The sequence below is a fragment of the Oncorhynchus keta genome, chromosome 14 (assembly GCF_023373465.1).
Source record: "Oncorhynchus keta strain PuntledgeMale-10-30-2019 chromosome 14, Oket_V2, whole genome shotgun sequence".
Classification (NCBI taxonomy): Eukaryota; Metazoa; Chordata; class Actinopteri; order Salmoniformes; family Salmonidae; genus Oncorhynchus; species Oncorhynchus keta.
Genome location: NC_068434.1, coordinates 19,701,860 through 19,720,264, shown reverse-complemented (window position 1 = coordinate 19,720,264; position 18,405 = coordinate 19,701,860). Strand labels below are relative to the sequence as shown.

The 18,405-nt window shown below is 44.7% G+C and overlaps 1 protein-coding gene across 3 annotated transcripts in view; it reads right to left on the bottom strand.

Annotated features, from left to right (window-relative positions):
- LOC118392915 (rap guanine nucleotide exchange factor 1-like) overlaps nucleotides 1-18,405 on the bottom strand; it is a 72,573-nt gene that overhangs the window by 16,035 nt on the left and 38,133 nt on the right. Inside the window, exons 9-12 of one of the 3 annotated variants that reach the window (XM_052461235.1) lie at nucleotides 12,192-12,683; nucleotides 9,164-9,366; nucleotides 5,180-5,311; nucleotides 4,706-4,795 (exon numbers count right to left, since the gene is read on the bottom strand). In XM_052461235.1, coding sequence (XP_052317195.1) covers nucleotides 4,706-4,795; nucleotides 5,180-5,311; nucleotides 9,164-9,366; nucleotides 12,192-12,683 — 917 coding nt within the window. The remainder of the gene's footprint in view (nucleotides 1-4,705; nucleotides 4,796-5,179; nucleotides 5,312-9,163; nucleotides 9,367-12,191; nucleotides 12,684-18,405) is intronic. The other 2 variants (XM_052461236.1, XM_052461237.1) reach the window with 2 other exon arrangements.

Here is an 18,405-nt window from a genome sequence, read left to right as displayed (position 1 = left end):
CATTCATGAATCCAGTTGTAATTAGTTACTACGATCCAGACCTGACCCAGGTGGACAACCACCTTAAAGGCCAAGTTTATGAACATGATAGAAAATGTCTCACTGTCACTTGGAGACAAACCCCCCTTGAGACAATGACAGGGGAGTGACTGATGTACTTTGAGCTAGAACTACACATAGGCCCATATAGTAGGGAATGGGGACGAGAGGTCGACCGATTAATCGGAATGGCCGATTTCAAGTTTTCATAAGAATAGGTAATTGGCATTTTTGGACACCGATTGTGGGCGATTACATTGCACTCCATGAGGAGACTGCGTTGCAGGCTGACTACCTGTTACGTGAGTGCAGCAAGAAGCCAAGGTAAGTTGCTAGCTAGCATTAAATTGATCGTATAAAAAACAATCAATCTTCACATAATCACTAGTTAACTGCACATGGTTGATGATATTACTAGTTTATCTAGCTTGTCCTGCATATAATCAATGCGGTGCCTGTTAATTTCTCATCGAATCACAGCCTACTTCGCCAAACGGGTGATGATTTAACAAGCGCATTCGTGAAAAAAGCACTGTTGTTGCACCAATGTGTACCTAACCATAAACATCAATGCCTTTCTTTAAAATCAATACACAAGTATATATTTTTAAACCTGCATATTTAGTTAATATTGCCTGCTAACATGATTTTCTTTTAACTAGGGAAATTGTGTCACTTCTCTTGTGTTCAGTGCAAGCAGAGTCAGGGTATATGCAGCTGTTTGGGCCGCCTGGCTCGTTGCGAACTGTGTGAAGACCATTTATTCCTAACAAAGACTAATTAATTTGTCAGAATTGTACATAATCATGACATAACATTGAATTTTGTGCAACGTAACAGCAATATTATAGACTTATGGATGCCACCCGTTAGATAAAATACAGAACGGTTCCGTATTTCACTGGAAGAATAAACATTTTGACCATATTAATGACCTAAGGCTCGTATTTCTGTGTGTTATTATGTTGTTATTAAGTCTATGATTTGATATTTGATAGAGCAGTCTGACTGAGTGGTGGTAGGCAGCAGCAGGCTCATAAGCATTCATTCAAACAGCACTACTGCATTTGCCAGCAGCTCTTCGCTGTGCTTCAAGCATTGAGCTGTTTATGACTTCAAGTCTATCAACTCCCGAGATTAGGCTGGTGTAACCGATGTGAAATGGCTAGCTAGTTAGCAGGGTGCGCGCTAATAGCGTTTCAATCGGTGACGTCACTAGCTCTGAGACCTTGAAGTAGTTGTTCCCCTTGCAATGTAAGGGCCAAGGCTTTTGTGGAGCGATGGGTAACGATGCATCGAGGGTGGCTGTTGTCGATGTAACCCTGGTTCGAGCCCAGGTAGGGGCGAGGAGTGGGACGGAAGCTATACTGTTACACTGGCAATACTATAGTGCCTATAAGAACATCCAATAGTCAAAGGTATATGAAATACAAATGGTATAGAGAGAAATAGTCCTATAATTCCTACAATAACTACAACCTAAAACTTCTTACCTGGGAATATTGAAGACCCATGTTAAAAGGAACCACCAGCTTTCATATGTTCTCATGTTCTGAGCAAGGAACTTAAATATTAGCTTTCTTACATGGCACATATTGCACTTTTACTTTCTTCTGCAACACTTTGTTTTTGCATTATTTAAACCAAATCAAAATCAAATCAAATCTTATTTGTCACATACACATGGTTAGCAGATGTTAATGCGAGTGTAGCGAAATGCTTGTGCTTCTAGTTCCGACAATGCAGTGATAACCAACAAGTAATCTAACTAACAATTCCAAAACTACTGTCTTATACACAGTGTAAGGGGATAAACAATACGTACATAAGGATATATGAATGAGTGATGGTACAGGGAAGCATACAGTAGATGGTATCGAGTACAGTATATACATATGAGATGAGTATGTAGACAAAGTAAACAAAGTGGCATAGTTAAAGTGGCTAGTGATACATGTATTACATAAGGATGCAGTCGATGATATAGAGTACAGTATATACGTATGCATATGAGATGAATAATGTAGGGTAAGTAACATTATATAAGGTAGCATTGTTTAAAGTGGCTAGTGATATATTTACATCATTTCCCATCAATTCCCATTATTAAAGTGGCTGGAGTTGGGTCAGTGTCAATGACAGTGTGTTGGCAGCAGCCACTCAATGTTAGTGGTGGATGTTTAACAGTCTGATGGCCTTGAGATAGAAGCTGTTTTTCAGTCTCTCGGTCCCAGCTTTGATGCACCTGTACTGACCTCGCCTTCTGGATGATAGCGGGGTGAACAGGCAGTGGCTCGGGTGGTTGATGTCCTTGATGATCTGTATGGCCTTCCTGTAACATCGGGTGGTGTAGGTGTCCTGGAGGGCAGGTAGTTTGCCCCGGTGATGCGTTGTGCAGACCTCACTACCCTCTGGAGAGCCTTACGGTTGAGGGCGGAGCAGTTGCCGTACCAGGCGGTGATACAGCCCGCCAGGATGCTCTCGATTGTGCATCTGTAGAAGTTTGTGAGTGCTTTTGGTGACAAGCCGAATTTCTTCAGCCTCCTGAGGTTGAAGAGGCGCTGCTGCGCCTTCTTCACGACGTTGTCAGTGTGAGTGGACCAATTCAGTTTGTCTGTGATGTGTATGCCGAGGAACTTAAAACTTGCTACCCTCTCCACTACTGTACCATCGGTGTGGATAGGGGGGTGTTCCCTCTGCTGTTTCCTGAAGTCCACAATCATCTCCTTAGTTTTGTTGACGTTGAGTGTGAGGTTATTTTCCTGACACCACACTCCGAGGGCCCTCACCTCCTCCCTGTAGGCCGTCTCGTCGTTGTTGGTAATCAAGCCTACCACTGTTGTGTCGTCCCGCAAACTTGATGAATTAGTTGGAGCGTGCGTGGCCACGCAGTCGTGGGTGAACAGGGAGTACAGGAGAGGGCTCAGAACGCACCCTTGTGGGGCCCCCGTGTTGAGGATCAGCGGGGGAGGATGTTGTTGCATACCCTCACCACCTGGGGGCGGCCCGTTTACCCAGTCACAGGGCGGGTCGAGACCCAGGGTCTCGAGCTTGATGACGAGCTTGGAGGGTACTATGGTGTTGAATGCCGAGCTGTAGTCGATGAACAGCATTCTCAATAGGTATTCCTCTTGTCCAGGTGGGTTAGGGCAGTGTGCAGTGTGGTTGAGATTGCGTCGTGTGTGGACCTATTTGGGCGGTAGCACTAGGGTGTCAGGTAGGGTGGAGGTGATATGGTCCTTGACGAGTCTCTCAAAGCACTTCATGATGACGGAAGTGAGTGCTACGGGGCGGTAGTCGTTTAGCTCAGTTACCTTAGCTTTCTTGGGAACAGGAACAATGGTGGCCCTCTTGAAGCATGTGGGAACAGCAGACTGGTATAGGGATTGATTGAATATGTCCGTAAACACACCGGCCAGCTGGTCTGCGCATGCTCTGAGGGCGCGGCTGGGGATGCCGTCTGGGCCTGCAGCCTTGCGAGGGTTAACACGTTTAAATGTCTTACTCACCTCGGCTGCAGTGAAGGAGAGACCGCATGTTTTCGTTGCAGGCCGTGTCAGTGGCACTGTATTGTCCTCAAAGCGGGCAAAAAAGTTATTTAGTCTGCCTGGGAGCAAGACATCCTGGTCCGTGACTGGGCTGGGTTTCTTCTTGTAGTCCGTGATTGACTGTAGACCCTGCCACATGCCTCTTGTGTCTGAGCCGTTGAATTGAGATTCTACTTTATCTCTGTACTGACGCTTAGCTTGTTTAATAGCCTTGCGGAGGGAATAGCTGCATTGTTTATATTCGGTCATGTTACCAGACATCTTGCCCTGATTAAAAGCAGTGGTTCGCTCTTTCAGTTTCACGCGAATGCTGCCATCAATCCACGGTTTCTGGTTAGGAAAGTTTTTATCGTTGCTATGGGAACGACATCTTCAACGCACGTTCTAATGAACTCGCACACCGAATCAGCGTATTCGTCAATATTTTTATCTGACGCAATACGAAACATGTCCCAGTCCACGTGATGGAAGCAGTCTTGGAGTGTGGAGTCAGCTTGGTCTGACCAGCGTTGGACAGACCTCAGCGTGGGAGCCTCTTGTTTAAGTTTCTGCCTGTAGGCAGGGATCAACAAAATGGAGTCGTGGTCAGCTTTTCCGAAAGGGGGGCGGGGCAGGGCCTTATATGCGTCGCGGAAGTTAGAGTAACAATGATCCAAGGTTTTACCACCCCTGGAACATGTGGAACATGTTTCATTATTTATTTGAGGCTAAATTGATTTTATTGATGTATTATACTAAGTTAAAATAAAAGTGTTCATTCAGTATTGTTGTAATTGTCATTATTACAAATAAATAAATAAAATCGGACAATTAATCGGTATCGGCTTTTTTGGTCCTCCAATAATCGGTATCAGTGTTGAAAAATCATAATCGGTCGACCTCTAATAGGGACAGTCCAGTAGTAGGGGATTTGGGGAAAGGAAGAGAAACATGGTCATGTACAGGCAGTTACCAAAGCAGGGCATGCCAAGCGATCGAAGAGACACAACGAATCCTGAGTGGTTAGGTCACATACAGATAGGGTTACTTAGTGAGGTTGTCAGTCATGGTGCAACTGTCTGTGAAAGCATGCGTTTCTCTCCTCGCTCTCATGCAACCTCTCTGCTAAGGCTACTTACTCGGCGGGAGAGCCCATCTCCGTTGGCTTGGCTGGATGTGTACAGATTAACGTACTCTCCCTCCCCGCCTTCCTCGTTAGCGCTTTCGCTCTACGGGGGGAAAAGAAAGACAGCAAAGAGAATGACAGATGCTTGGAAAAAGCAAATGTGGTTCCGAATGCGAAAGCTTCTCACAACTCGCCGGACAAAACAAACAAGTACCTATATCATCTCAAATAAAGCCACTAAGAACCAACTGTTCTAATCACCACAGCATACTAGAGCTGCAGACTTGTTTTTTTTAACCTAGGGTTTGGCCTATTTTCAAGGATAAGAACATCACATCACCGACATTGAAACAGCCCTTTGCTAACAATGTTTATACCTTACTCCAGATCTGTGCTCTTCTTCAAAAGCACCCCCCCTGTCAAACGTAATCCCATTTTCTTTTCGCACAGTGCCTAACACTTATCACAACACACAGCTAGGGCTCACCAAAGAGGTTTGACGAGTGTCAGAGAAAGAAGAGTCAGTGAGAAGACCGATAGCAAGAGAGCTGTCCAGAGAGCCGTTGGCCACCAGCACAGGGTCAGGGCTGCCACTGCCCGGGGCCGCTAGGTCCATGCTCTGTGATTGGTGGACAATGGGAGAGTGGGAAGAGACAGATGAGAGAAGATATGGAATAGAAGATTGGTAGAGAGGTGCAAAGTCCTGAGAATAGGACCGGAGAACTGTCTTATGCTGAGAGAGCGAGGGCGAGAAATGAGAAGGAAAGAGAAAGAGAGATTAAGACAAAAGCTACTTGAGAGATCTACAAGGTCAAAGAGAAATAGATCATTGAGAGAGATGCATCGGCATACTTTCCATCGGAGAACAATATGACTGTAGGCTATATTGTCTGTATCTGACTGGTCAGTCAGTGACTAGAATTGCTAAATCAACTCAGTCTCTTCAAAATAACATATTCACAAAATGTGCTTGTTGTAACTTGTAACAGATCTGTTGAATATCCCATGCATATAGGTTTAATTGAAAGTCAAAAGGGTGCAACAAGGATCAATGGTTCTTCAGCAAGAACAGATCAATTGTCCTCATCATTGCTCCAAAACTAGAATGATTAGACAAAGAAGAATACAGAACATTAATTTGCTGCGTTTGTGTCATAATAGTTCTGGATTGTGTTCAAGCCCCACTTTTAAATGAATGACATCCGCTAATATAAATAACACATTTCACAAATTCTGGATGAAAACAACTGCATGCTTTCTCTCTTTCTCTCTGACAGAGATTGCCATTTATTGTATAAATATTGAGGGGTCTGATAGAGAGTGAAGAATGAACGTGTGTTTGCCAGTGTGTGTGTTTTTTTGCACAATATACACCCTTATCAGTAGCTGAACATGTCTACAATGGCTAATGGCTAATAAATTAACTTTTTGTATTGGTGTCAATACTTCTAAAGCAGAAGTGCAGTCATGTCTGTGGCGGAGCAGACAAGGTTTCAACTGGTATTGGTTTTCTTTTCAAATACTTCTGATGCACTTGATCGATCTTGCCTGACACGGTGGGACCAATTAAATAGTTCCCAAAGTGCAACACTTTCATTTAATATAGCACCGCACTTTGCCCGTGACTTTCCAGGTTGAATAAAACGTTTTAGAAAGAAAACAACTACTATTTAAAGCCAAGTCTACTGTAGAGAGTGAGAAGAGCAGAGAATCAGAAAGGCAGGCAGACAAGCCAACTGAGAGTCACTCACCATAGGGGTGGTCAGGGAGGAGTTAGAGACTGACATGCTGAGAGCAGCCCCCGTCTCCTCCTCCACCACCACTGCAGCCTGCGACTGCTGAAGGTGGTAGGAGAGAGAGGACGAGGAAGAGGACGAGGAAGAGGCAGAGTGGGAGGCCTGGAAGGGGGGGAAAAGGAGAGCGTGGGGGAAGGAGAAAGTAGAAAGAGAGGAGCAGAGAGAAAGTACAGTAGGGGATGTTAGTTAGCAAAAGAAGACGTAGGTCTACGCAGATAGTTAAGCCCAATCTAGAAGCAGCAGAAAACAATAGGCTTGATGGACTAAAAGAATGCTATGGCAGACAAAGTGTTAAAATAGAAACACACTAGTGCTTTCTAATATTCTACTGTTACCTCTGTGTTATGCATCGCTCTGATGGAGGCCGGGCTTTCCAAAAAGAAAGAAGGAATGAGATTTGATGAGTGCAATGGAAAATGAAGCCCCAAAATGTTATTTTTTATTTAAAATGATGATGTGGCCGGTGACACTGCTGGGAACTAGTCTGCGTTCACATCCTTGTCGGAACTAGGAAACTCCAACATTTCTGACTTGCTGATTTGTTGAACGCAGTTACCATGTCGGAAATGTCAGAGTTTCCGTGGAACGTATCAACAGTAGACTAAAGGAAAGAAATACTAAAATATAGTTTGAGTGGATTTTCCCTTTAACCCATTTCACCTAAGCATTTACATAAATTATCCTAACCTTTGTCATTAGTTCCCCTAACTGCCAACGTAAATTCTTTCCATGATTCTCCTTTGTTGTGAAGGCACAACAAGCAACCTGGTCTCAAATAGTATAATAATATACATGCACCAAGATGTATATCATCCAATTCGTATGCTATTGCATGTCCAGGTAAGATGTTTGATACTATATATCCTATAATTAGCATGATATTGTATGATCTATGCATAGTCAACTTACCCCTACCTACATCTACAAATGACCTATTTTTTTAAACTTTAGTTTATTTAGTAAATATATAAAAACTGCATTGTAGGTTAAAGGCTTGAAAGTAAGCATTTCCTGTTGGATTCTGCGCATGTGACTAATAACATTTGATTTTGATCGCTACTCCATTCATTAAAAAAAATATATATATATTTAAAAAAGTGTACCTTTATTTAACTAGGCAAGTCATAATGCAACCTAACGTAACATAATATATCATACTAAATGGAGTGCCACAGATTTACGTACAGAATAATACGAATTGCCCTGAGACCACGTTGAACTATGCCTACATACTGTGCAAAGCACATCACTGGCCTAAATGGAAATAATTAGCTACTGTATCAGAAGTGAGTGGACATTCTGCTCAGGTAGAAGTCTATTCATTCTGGCAATCAGAAAGTACACAATGTGGACATGTCAGTTAACAACCGCCAGCAAAGAAACAACTTTTTGATTACATGAAACACAAACACCCTTTCCTCTCCCTCCCTACATCCAGGAGCGCATCTTTCACTGGGACGGGGGGGGCATGTCCCCCGCCACATTCTGACCCCTTCAGTTTTATCATTGGAATGTGATACAAAACGAGGCAACGGTGTGCTTTAGGACCATGCAGACGTCTCAGAGCAGTCTGGTAGGCTGTTTGGCGTGTTTATCCAACTGGATACATTTAATTTTTAAATGTTTATGTCCCTCCCACTTCTAAAACCAAAGTTGTGCCCCTGTCTACATATATAGCTTAAGTTCAAACCAATCCTTGTTTTATTTCCCTGCTCCCCAGAGGATTCTGTAATTGGTCTTAATCCTCACCCACTATGAACTGGGCATGCAGTAATCCACACGGTCAAATAACAGGAAAAAAAATGTGCAGAAATGTTTCATTTTCGTTTCTCACATTTTGATCCGCTTTAGATATGTTTAAAAATATCCGTAAATACGGATAAACCTTGAGCATGGATTGACTCATTTATATCGGATTCATGCTTTTTTTTCTGGCAGAGCAAATGACTTTTTCCAACCATGAATGTCTGGTAGAGAGATTATGGCATTGAATATAATCTGGGAAGTAAACTACTACAGCCTTGCAGAGGCCTGAAACAAACATAACAAATGGCCAAAATGATGAAAACAAATTCAATTCAAATACAGTGGTGGGATGTAAGATGGGACATCATGGAGGACAAGTCTATACAAAAGGCCAATCTCGTTTTATGCCGGCGGAAAAACACATCTTACTGAGAAGTGGTAGTAATTTAAATTGTACCGTTGCACTGATTTGTATTTGTTGTTAAGATGTTTTTTTATGATGCAAAAGTTAGCCTACTGGTTAAGTTCCCTTGAGCAAGGCACTTAACCCTAATTTGCTCCAGGGGTGCCGTGTCTCTGCACCCATCCTGTGTATGTGACAATAAAACATGTCTTTTAAAATGTTTTCTCTATGTACTGAAGTAGAGTTTGGAGATGAGTTACCACTAGACTCAACACTTAACACCCTGCTTTTCTTCTTCTATGTTATACAGATGGGCTAAAACATCATGGACTCACTCACCACTACACACTTGGTACAATATATGATAAGAAAATGAGTTTCCTGAAATGCATATGTATTGGGCCTTGGTAAGTGATGGATGTGTGTGAACAGGGTGTGTGGATGGGCTGGCGTACTGCATGTTGTAACACTGGGGAGTGTGAAGCCTCAGTGTGGCTTCAGTGTGAGGTGAGGGGCTATAGTTTACCAGCTGCCTCTGTTTGGGTGGCAGTGCCGGGGGTGGGAGGGGCTCGTGGACAGAGTCGCTGCTGCTAAACGAGTCATTGAAGCCGTAGACTTCCTGGAAGTGCTTGTTGCGTTGCTCATAGATGCTCTTGCTCTGTGGCATCTGGTAGAAAACTGAGGGCTGGGGCTCCGAGTAGTCTTCCACAAACTGCATGTACTTCAGTACTGTGGGGGTGAGACGTGCACACACAGACGCACACACACACAGACGCACACAAACACAGACGCACACACACACAGACGCACACACACACAGACGCACACAAACACAGACCAAAAAAAACGGGATATTACAATAACAATGCGCTTGTAGATGATAATGACAGTGTTCTTCAGAGTATCCCAAACCGTTTACACATTGTTATAGTGTTTAGATGAGGAGGAAATTCTACATGTCAAACGTTGGTTTAAATGGAGCACTTCACTTCCAATCCTGTAAATTGTAAAAATGAAAAATGGTCATGGTGTGCATTAAATACAATTTCAAAACAAGAAAATCGTATTTTGGGGGAGATGACAATGCAAGCCCTGTAGAAACCCTGACCATTCAGTCATTAGAACAGTGCTCTGCTGTTGAAAATCTAAATAAACAGGCTAGCGGAGGCACAAGTGCAGCCAGACCTGCTGCTCCTGGTTTTAAGCTCTTTATAGTGCTTACGAACATATAAAATGTGCTGATTACTACATAGTTATGGCCACCCTTCAACACATACGCTGAGAGGGCCAATCAGCACAAGCTAATTTCCTGCACAGCCGGGAGAGTCCCCTCCTCTATTAACTGACACATTCCATCAACAAATGCATTATTTCATGTGAGCTCACAGGGCTGGCATAAGTGAAACCTCCAGGCCTCTGTGTGTGTGTGTGTGTGTGTGTGTGTGTGTGTGTGTGTGTGTGTGTGTGTGTGTGTGTGTGTGTGTGTGCACACAGGGCTCCTAGCTGTGGACTCATCCACACACACCTACACCCACACCCCTACAGGGCCAGCCTGCAGCACAAACATGAAGCGCATGGAACTCCCAACGGCTCTTCGTTCAGCAGCAGCAGCTGCAGCAGCATGTCCTATCCAACATGGCTGGCTCCATTGTGATGGTCTAGCTAGCAGACAGAGGGTTGAGGGAAAGATGGAACAACCAAATCCTATAGGGACATAATAAGTATGGCAGATCTACAGGGATTACAAGCATGTATCAGACGGACACACCTGCACAATAAAGGTGTCCAAATGCTTCCCAGCCGAAACAGTTCGGAAGAGTTTGTGCATATATTATGACAACATTTTGTGACGTTTTAGACTAGGGTATGTTTTTTTTGTCATCTGTTCGGGCGCACAACATTTTTTCTTGAGGCAAACCGAAGGTGGTAGCTGAAGTCTACGGGGTCAATTTCACGCCATATGTATTGATTTAAAAAATAAATAAAAAATCGTGAACATGAAAAATAAAGTTGAGAATGTAAACATTATATTTTTGAGGATGAGTGAAATTAATAATGGATGTTGAAATCAAAAACCCAACAATTGAAAGCAAAATGTATAGAATTGTAAACAAAAATAAGACATCAAAAGCAAACAATGAGTCTCCATTGGTCCACTAGTTTTGGAGTGACGGTTCGTCTTAACCCAATCAATGAACATGATAGACAGGCTTTTTTTCTACTGCCTATTTGAGTAGACGGTCTGACGTCACCTAGTTTTATGGTTTTAGCTAACGGACTTCAAAAATATGTCAGTCACGGGTCAATAATGTACAGATATTAGAAGCATGTCTATCTAATACATTTAATAACAAACCATCTAACAACTTAGTAAACATATGAATTACCTGTTGCACAAAGTTTAGCGCAGATGTATGGCGAACCAGTTACCAACACCTGCGCTGAACGTTGTGCGACAGGTAATTCATGTTCATTGATTGGGTTAAGACGAACCGTCACTCCAAAACTAGCGGACCAATGGAGACTCATTGTCTACGCCTCCCTCTAAACCTCGCCTTTCACGGGAAAATGATGCCCAAACTTGCAATCGAAAAGACTGGCAGTGAAAGCAAAGATACGAGATGTGTAACCGAAAGGTAGTACATTAAGGCAAGAGCGGAGGCAAAATCTATTCAATAGGATTGGTTACTGGGAAAGTTTAACCGAAAACGATTTTTGCATTAGTTTTCAAAAAAACAAATGTAATCATTTGTCATAGAGTTTTGCTCTCACTTTAAAATGATTTGCTTACAAGTTTTTGGGGTTTGATGTCTTATTTATACAATTCTGTGCATATAATTCTATACATTTTGCTTTTAATTGTTGGGTTTTTGATTTCAACATCCATTATTTCACCCGTCCTGAAAATATCATGTTAATATTCTCAACTTTATTTTTCATGTTCACAATTTATTTTATTTTGAATTCAATACATGGCTTGAAATTGACCCCATAGAAGTCTACGCCCCTTCATCGGTGATTGGTCAACAGTATGGATTCTTCAATAAAGTCTTTGCTGTCATTCAACAAGAGATTACTCTTTTTCTTGCATACTTTTTCATTCACAAAAACTGCACCAAACATCTTAGATGTATAATCGAAGATATCCTCGGCAAAAACATAAAAAAATAGATGATAGATTTTTGGCTGGTTAGCGCGTTGGACTAGTAACCGAAAGGTTGCAAGTTCAAATCCCCGAGCTGACAAGGTACAAATCTGTCGTTCTGCCCCTGAACAGAGTGCCAGGTGCCAGGTTTTGTATGAACCCAGCCACAACCCCTACTGGAAAAAAACATGGGACCCCAACGTTACACTGAGATAAAATATAATGTTCTATTTAATTCTGTGGTTTTATCATTATAGCACAGCAGTAGGCCTCCGTGTGCATTACAGACATAGCTAAGGGGCCTAATCCGCTGTATTTGGAGCTTAAATGTCAAAATCCTGGTAACAGCAGAGATTGTATAAGGCTTTTTATGAATTATTTCTGCCTCCCCCTGACATCAGATACTCACTGTGACGGCTCTTCTTCTCAGGGAGTGGCGGTGGACTCTGAGGTACGTCTGTCGTCTCGCTGCCGCTGAACTCAGACACAAACCCCCCGGCGGTGTGGCACAGGGGCAAGATGTCGGGCGTGAACAGGGGAAAGGGGGGCACAGGCGGTAGGTCCTCCTCCATGAGGTTGTCGTACTGGGATGGGTGGCGCTCAAAGGAAACGCACCAGGATGAGCCCGAGTAGGAGCCGTCGGAAAAGCCTGAGCAGGCGCCACCTCTGCGCTTCTTTTCTGGCAGGGCAGGGGGCGGCAGGGCGGAAGTCACGGAGCAGCCCTGGAGGGAGCTGAAGTGGAGTTGTGCCAGAGGCGGACCGGGGCCAGGGCAGGAAGACTCGCTGTGGGACTCAGGCAGGGGGCTGAGGCACGCTCCCACTGGCACAGGAGTCATCTGCTCCAAGCTGGACAGGTCCTGGTGCAGGAAGTCGTAGTCCGGGTCGTAGTGGTCTGTGGTGTCTGTGGAGGGGAGGAGGGAGAGAGAGAGAGATGGGGGACAGGTGAGTCACCCCACAGAGCACTGAAAACAATGCCACACTGTCACTTTAGCATAAAAGGTAAACAAAAAAAAAGCACAACAAACACATAGGCAGAATCTATTTTCATTAGGGGGTGAGGTGGGATATTGGGATTTCACAAAGGGTTGGTTTTGAAACTGATCCATGACACGTCAGTTGATCACAATGGAAAAGGCACAAAACGGTTCGCTTCTCTTTCTACTGAGAAAAGGGCCACCTGATGACTTGGTGCAATGTTCTTATCACCCTGACAACCGTCACTTTCTTGTCTTCGGTCCCAAAAGGTTTCAGCCGTGGTATTACAACTTAGACTTTTTGAGGCTGCATCTCAACAGCATCGCATGGCTTCCTCTCCTCAACAAATTCCCAGTAAGCATCCACCATATTGCCCTGCTCCCTGCTATCCTGTTTCCAGACCGATGCAGATGAAGGAGAGGAGACTGCTTAAAGACTAATGAGATGCAGCCTCGGTGAAGTCTTGTCTCACAAGATGGTGGTCACAGCTCGTAAACAATGCTCAGTGCTGTTGGAGGTGGCAAGAACAGGAAGCTCCTGCCTGCATGTGTTGACTCATTACACGCATCAGCAGCAGGCTTGTTTCCGCACACTGTGGCTGCCACATCAAGACAAACTATGGTGATCCCGTGGTGACCACAGTGCTCCTAATCAAAGAGATTAGGAGCTGGAATCATCGCGGCTCCTCTCTACCCTAATGGGCTCATAGCGGCTCCTCTCTATCTAATGGGCTCATAGTGGCTCCTCTCGAACCTAATGGGCTCATAATGGCTCCTCTCTAACCTAATGGGCTCATAGTGGCTCCTCTCTAACCTAATGGGCTCATAGAGACTCCTCTCTACCTAATGGGCTCATAGTGGCTCCTCTCTAACCCAATGGGCTCATAGTGGCTCCTCTCTAACCCAATGGGCTCATAGTGGCTCCTCTCTAACCTAATGGGCTCATAGTGGCTCCTCTATAACCTAATGGGTTCATAGTGGCTCCTCTCTAACCTAATGGGTTCATAGTGGCTCCACTCTAACCTAATGGGCTCATAGTGGCTCCTCTCTAACCCAATGGGCTCATAGTGGCTCCTCTCTAACCTAATGGGCTCATAGTGACTCCTCTCTAACCTAATGGGTTCATAGTGGCTCCTCTCTAACCTAATGGGCTCATAGTGGCTCCTCTCTAACCTAATGGGCTCATAGTGGCTCCTCTCTAACCTAATGGGCTCATAGTGGCTCCTCTCTAACCTAATGGGCTCATAGTGGCTCCTCTCTAACCTAATGGGCTCATAGTGGCTCCTCTCTAACCTAATGGGCTCATAGTGGCTCCTCTCTAACCTAATGGGCTCATAGTGGCTCCTCTCTAACCTAATGGGCTCATAGTGGCTCCTCTCTAACCTAATGGGCTCATAGTGGCTCCTCTCTAACCTAATGGGCTCATAGTGGCTCCTCTCAAAAACCAATGGGATCCTCTCTACCCAATGGGCTCCTCTCCAAGCAGGCCTCTGTGAAGCCAGTGCAGGAACATGTAACTCATATGTGTTTGTGTTGTGTGTGAGTTTCATGTGTGTGTGTTAGGGATGAGCATTTGAAATCTTTTGGACTGTTCGAGTACTCGCATGAAAAAAAAAAAAAATTTTAGAACACAAGGCACACACTGGATTTTTGGGTGCATTTTCCTAGATGTCATAAGATTGCAACAGCGCGTAATTTATCATAACCATTACAAACAAATCCTAATAGCTAAATTGCCTCAATAAAAAAGCAAGTGCCATGTAAGATGAATTTATTGAAACCATAATATCAACTGGTTATTATATTATATCTTGAAACACAATCTTCAAAAAGGCAGTAACCTGCTTGTAGAACTCCATGGCTGTGTAATGGCATAGCCTTGTTTTGGTCATTTAGTATCAAATCAAATTTTATTTGTCACATACACATGGTTAGCAGATGTTAGTGCGAGTGTAGCGAAATGCTTGTGCTTCTAGTTCCGACAATGCAGTAATAACCAACAAGTAATCTAGCTAACAATTCCAAAACTACTACCTTATAGACACAAGTGTAAGGGGATAAAGAATATGTACGTAAGATATATGAATGAGTGATGGTACAGAGCGGCATAGGCAAGATACAGTAGATGGTATTGAGTGCAGTATATACATATGAGATGAGTATGTAAATAAAGTGGCATAGTTAAAGTGGCTAGTGATACATGTATTACATAAGGATGCAGTAGATGATATAGAGTACAGTATATACGTATACTATACTTCCGGCGCCGACAGAGATGGCCGCCTCGCTTCGCGTTCCTAGGAAACTATGCAGTTTTTTGTTTTTTTTACGTGTTATTTCTTACATTAGTACCCCAGGTCATCTTAGGTTTCATTACATACAGTCGAGAAGAACTACTGAATATAAGATCAGCGTCAACTCACCATCAGTACGACCAAGAATATGTTTTCCGCGACGCGGATCCTGTGTTCTGCCTTACAAACAGGACAACGGAATGGATCGCATGCAGCGACCCAAGAAAACGACTCCGAAAAAGAGGGAAACGAGGCGGTCTTCTGGTCAGACTCCGAAAAAGGGCACATCGCGCACCACTCCCCAGCATTTTTCTTGCCAATGTCCAGTCTCTTGACAACAAGGTTGACGAAATCCGAGCAAGGGTGGCATTCCAGAGGGACATCAGAGACTGCAACGTTCTCTGCTTCACGGAAACATGGCTCACTGGAGAGACGCTATCCGATGCGGTGCAGCCAACGGGTTTCTCCACGCATCGCGCCGACAGAAACAAACATCTTTCTGGTAAGAAGAGTGGCGGGGCGTATGCCTCATGACTAACGAGACATGGTGTGATGAAGGAAACATACAGGAACTCAAATCCTTCTGTTCACCTGATTTAGAATTCCTCACAATCAAATGTATACCGCATTATCTTCCAAGAGAATTCTCTTCGATTATAATCACAGCCGTATATATCCCCCCCCAAGCAGACACATCGATGGCTCTGAACAAACTTTATTTAACTCTTTGCAAACTGGAAACCATTTATCCGGAGGCTGCATTCATTGTAGCTGGGGATTTTAACAAAGCTAATCTGAAAACAAGACTCCCTAAATTTTATCAGCATATCGATTGCGCAACCAGGGGTGGTAAAACCTTGGATCATTGTTACTCTAACTTCCGGGACGCATATAAGGCCCTGCCCCGCCCCCCTTTCGGAAAAGCTGACCACGACTCCATTTTGCTGATCCCTGCCTACAGGCAGAAACTAAAACAAGAGGCTCCCACGCTGAGGTCTGTCCAACGCTGGTCAGACCAAGCTGACTCCACACTCAAAGACTGCTTCCATCACGTGGACTGGGACATGTTTCGTATTGCGTCAGATAAAAATATTGACGAATACGCTGATTCGGTGTGCGAGTTCATTAGAACGTGCGTCGAACTTCATGATTGAGTTGGAGGCGTGCGTGGCCACGCAGTCGTGGGTGAACAGGGAGTACAGGAGAGGGCTCAGAACGCACCCTTGTGGGGCCCCAGTGTTGAGGATTAGCGGGGTGGAGATGTTGTTGCCTACCCTCACCACCTGGGGGTGGCCCGTCAGGAAGTCCAGTACCCAGTTGCACAGGGCGGGGTCGAGACCCAGGGTCTGTGGACCTACTTGGGCGGTAAGCAAATTAGAGTGGGTCTAGGGTGTCAGGTAGGGTGGAGGTGATATGGTCCTTGACTAGTCTCTCAAAGCACTTCATGATGACGGAAGTGAGTGCTACGGGGCGGTAGTCGTTTAGCTCAGCTACCTTAGCTTTCTTGGGAACGGGAACAATGGTGGCCCTCTTGAAGCATGTGGGAGCAACAGACTGAGATAGGGATTGATTGAATATGTCCGTAAACACACCAGCCAGCTGGTCTGCGCATGCTCTGAGGGCGCGGCTGGGGATGCTGTCTGGGCCTGCAGCCTTGCGAGGGTTGACACGTTTAAATGTTTTCCTCACGTCGGCTGCAGTGAAGGAGAGTCCGCATGTTTTAGTTGCGGGCAGTGTCAGTGGCACTGTATTGTCCTCAAAGCGGGCAAACTTCATGATTGAGTTGGAGCCCAGAGCAGGGAGTACAGGAGGTGGGGCCCCGGGTCTGTGGTGTTGGACGTTATTTAGTCTGCCTGGGAGCAAGACATCCTGGTCCGTGACGGTGCTGGTTTTCTTTTTGTAATCCGTGATTGACTGTAGACCCTGCCACATACCTCTTGTGTCTGAGCCGTTGAATTGAGATTCTACTTTGTCTCTATACTGACGCTTAGCTTGTTTGATTGCCTTGCGGAGGGAATAGTTACACTGTTTGTATTCGGTCATGTTTCCAGTCACCTTGCCCTGATTAAAAGCAGTGGTTCGCGCTTTCAGTTTCACGCGAATGCTGCCATCAATCCACGGTTTCTGGTTTGGGAATGTTTTAATCGTTGCTACGGGAACGCCATCTTCAAAGCACGTTCTAATGAACTCGCACACCGAATCAGCGTATTCGTCAATGTTGTCGTCTGACGCAATACGGAACATATCCCAGTCCACGTGATGGAAGCAGTCTTGGAGTATGGAATCAGATTGGTCGGACCAGCGTTGAACAGACCTCAGCGCGGGAGCTTCTTGTTTTAGTTTCTGCCTGTAGGCAGGGATCAGCAAAATGGAGTCGTGGTCAGCTTTTCCGAAAGGAGGGCGGGGCAGGGCCTTATATGCGTAGCGGAAGTTGGAATAGCAATGATCCAAGGTTTTTCCAGCCCTGGTTGCGCAATCGATATGCTGATCAAATTTAGGGAGTCTTGTTTTCAGATTAGCCTTGTTAAAATCCCCAGCTACAATGAATGCAGCCTCCGGATATATGGATTCCAGTTTGCAAAGAGTCAAATAAAGTTCGTTCAGAGCAATCAATGTCTCTGCTTGGGGGGGAATATATACGGCTGTGATTATAATCGAAGAGAATTCCCTTGGTCGATAATGCGGTCTACATTTGATTGTGAGGAATTCTAAATCAGGTGAACAGAAGGACTTGAGTTCCTGTATGATGTTATGATCACACCACGTCCCGTTAACCATAAAGCATACGCCCTCGCCCCTCTTCTTACCAGAAAGATGTTTGTTTCTGTCGGCGCGATGCGTGGAGAAACCAGCTGGCTGCACCGTCTCCGATAGCGTCTCTCCAGTGAGCCATGTTTCCGTGAAGAAAAGAACGTTACAGTCTCTGATGTCCCTCTAGAATGCTACCCTTGCTCGGATTTCATCAACCTTGTTGTCAAGAGACTGGACATTGGCGAGGAGAATGCTAGGGAGTGGTGCACGATGTGCCCGTCTCCGGAGTCTGACCAGAAGACCGCTTCGTTTTCTCCTTTTTCGAAGTCGTTTTTTGGGGTCGCCGGCTGGGATCCATTCCGTTGTCCTGGGTGAAAGGCAGAACACAGGATCCGCTTCGCGAAAGTCATATTCTTGATCGTACTGATGGTGAGTTGGCGCTGCTCTTATGTTCAGTAGTTCTTCTCGACTGCATGTAATGAAACCTAAGATGACCTGGGGTACCAATGTAAGAAATAACACGTAAAAAAACAAAAAACTGCATAGTTTCCTAGGAACGCAAAGAGAGGCGGCCATCTCTTGTCGGCGCCGGAAGTTCAGTAGT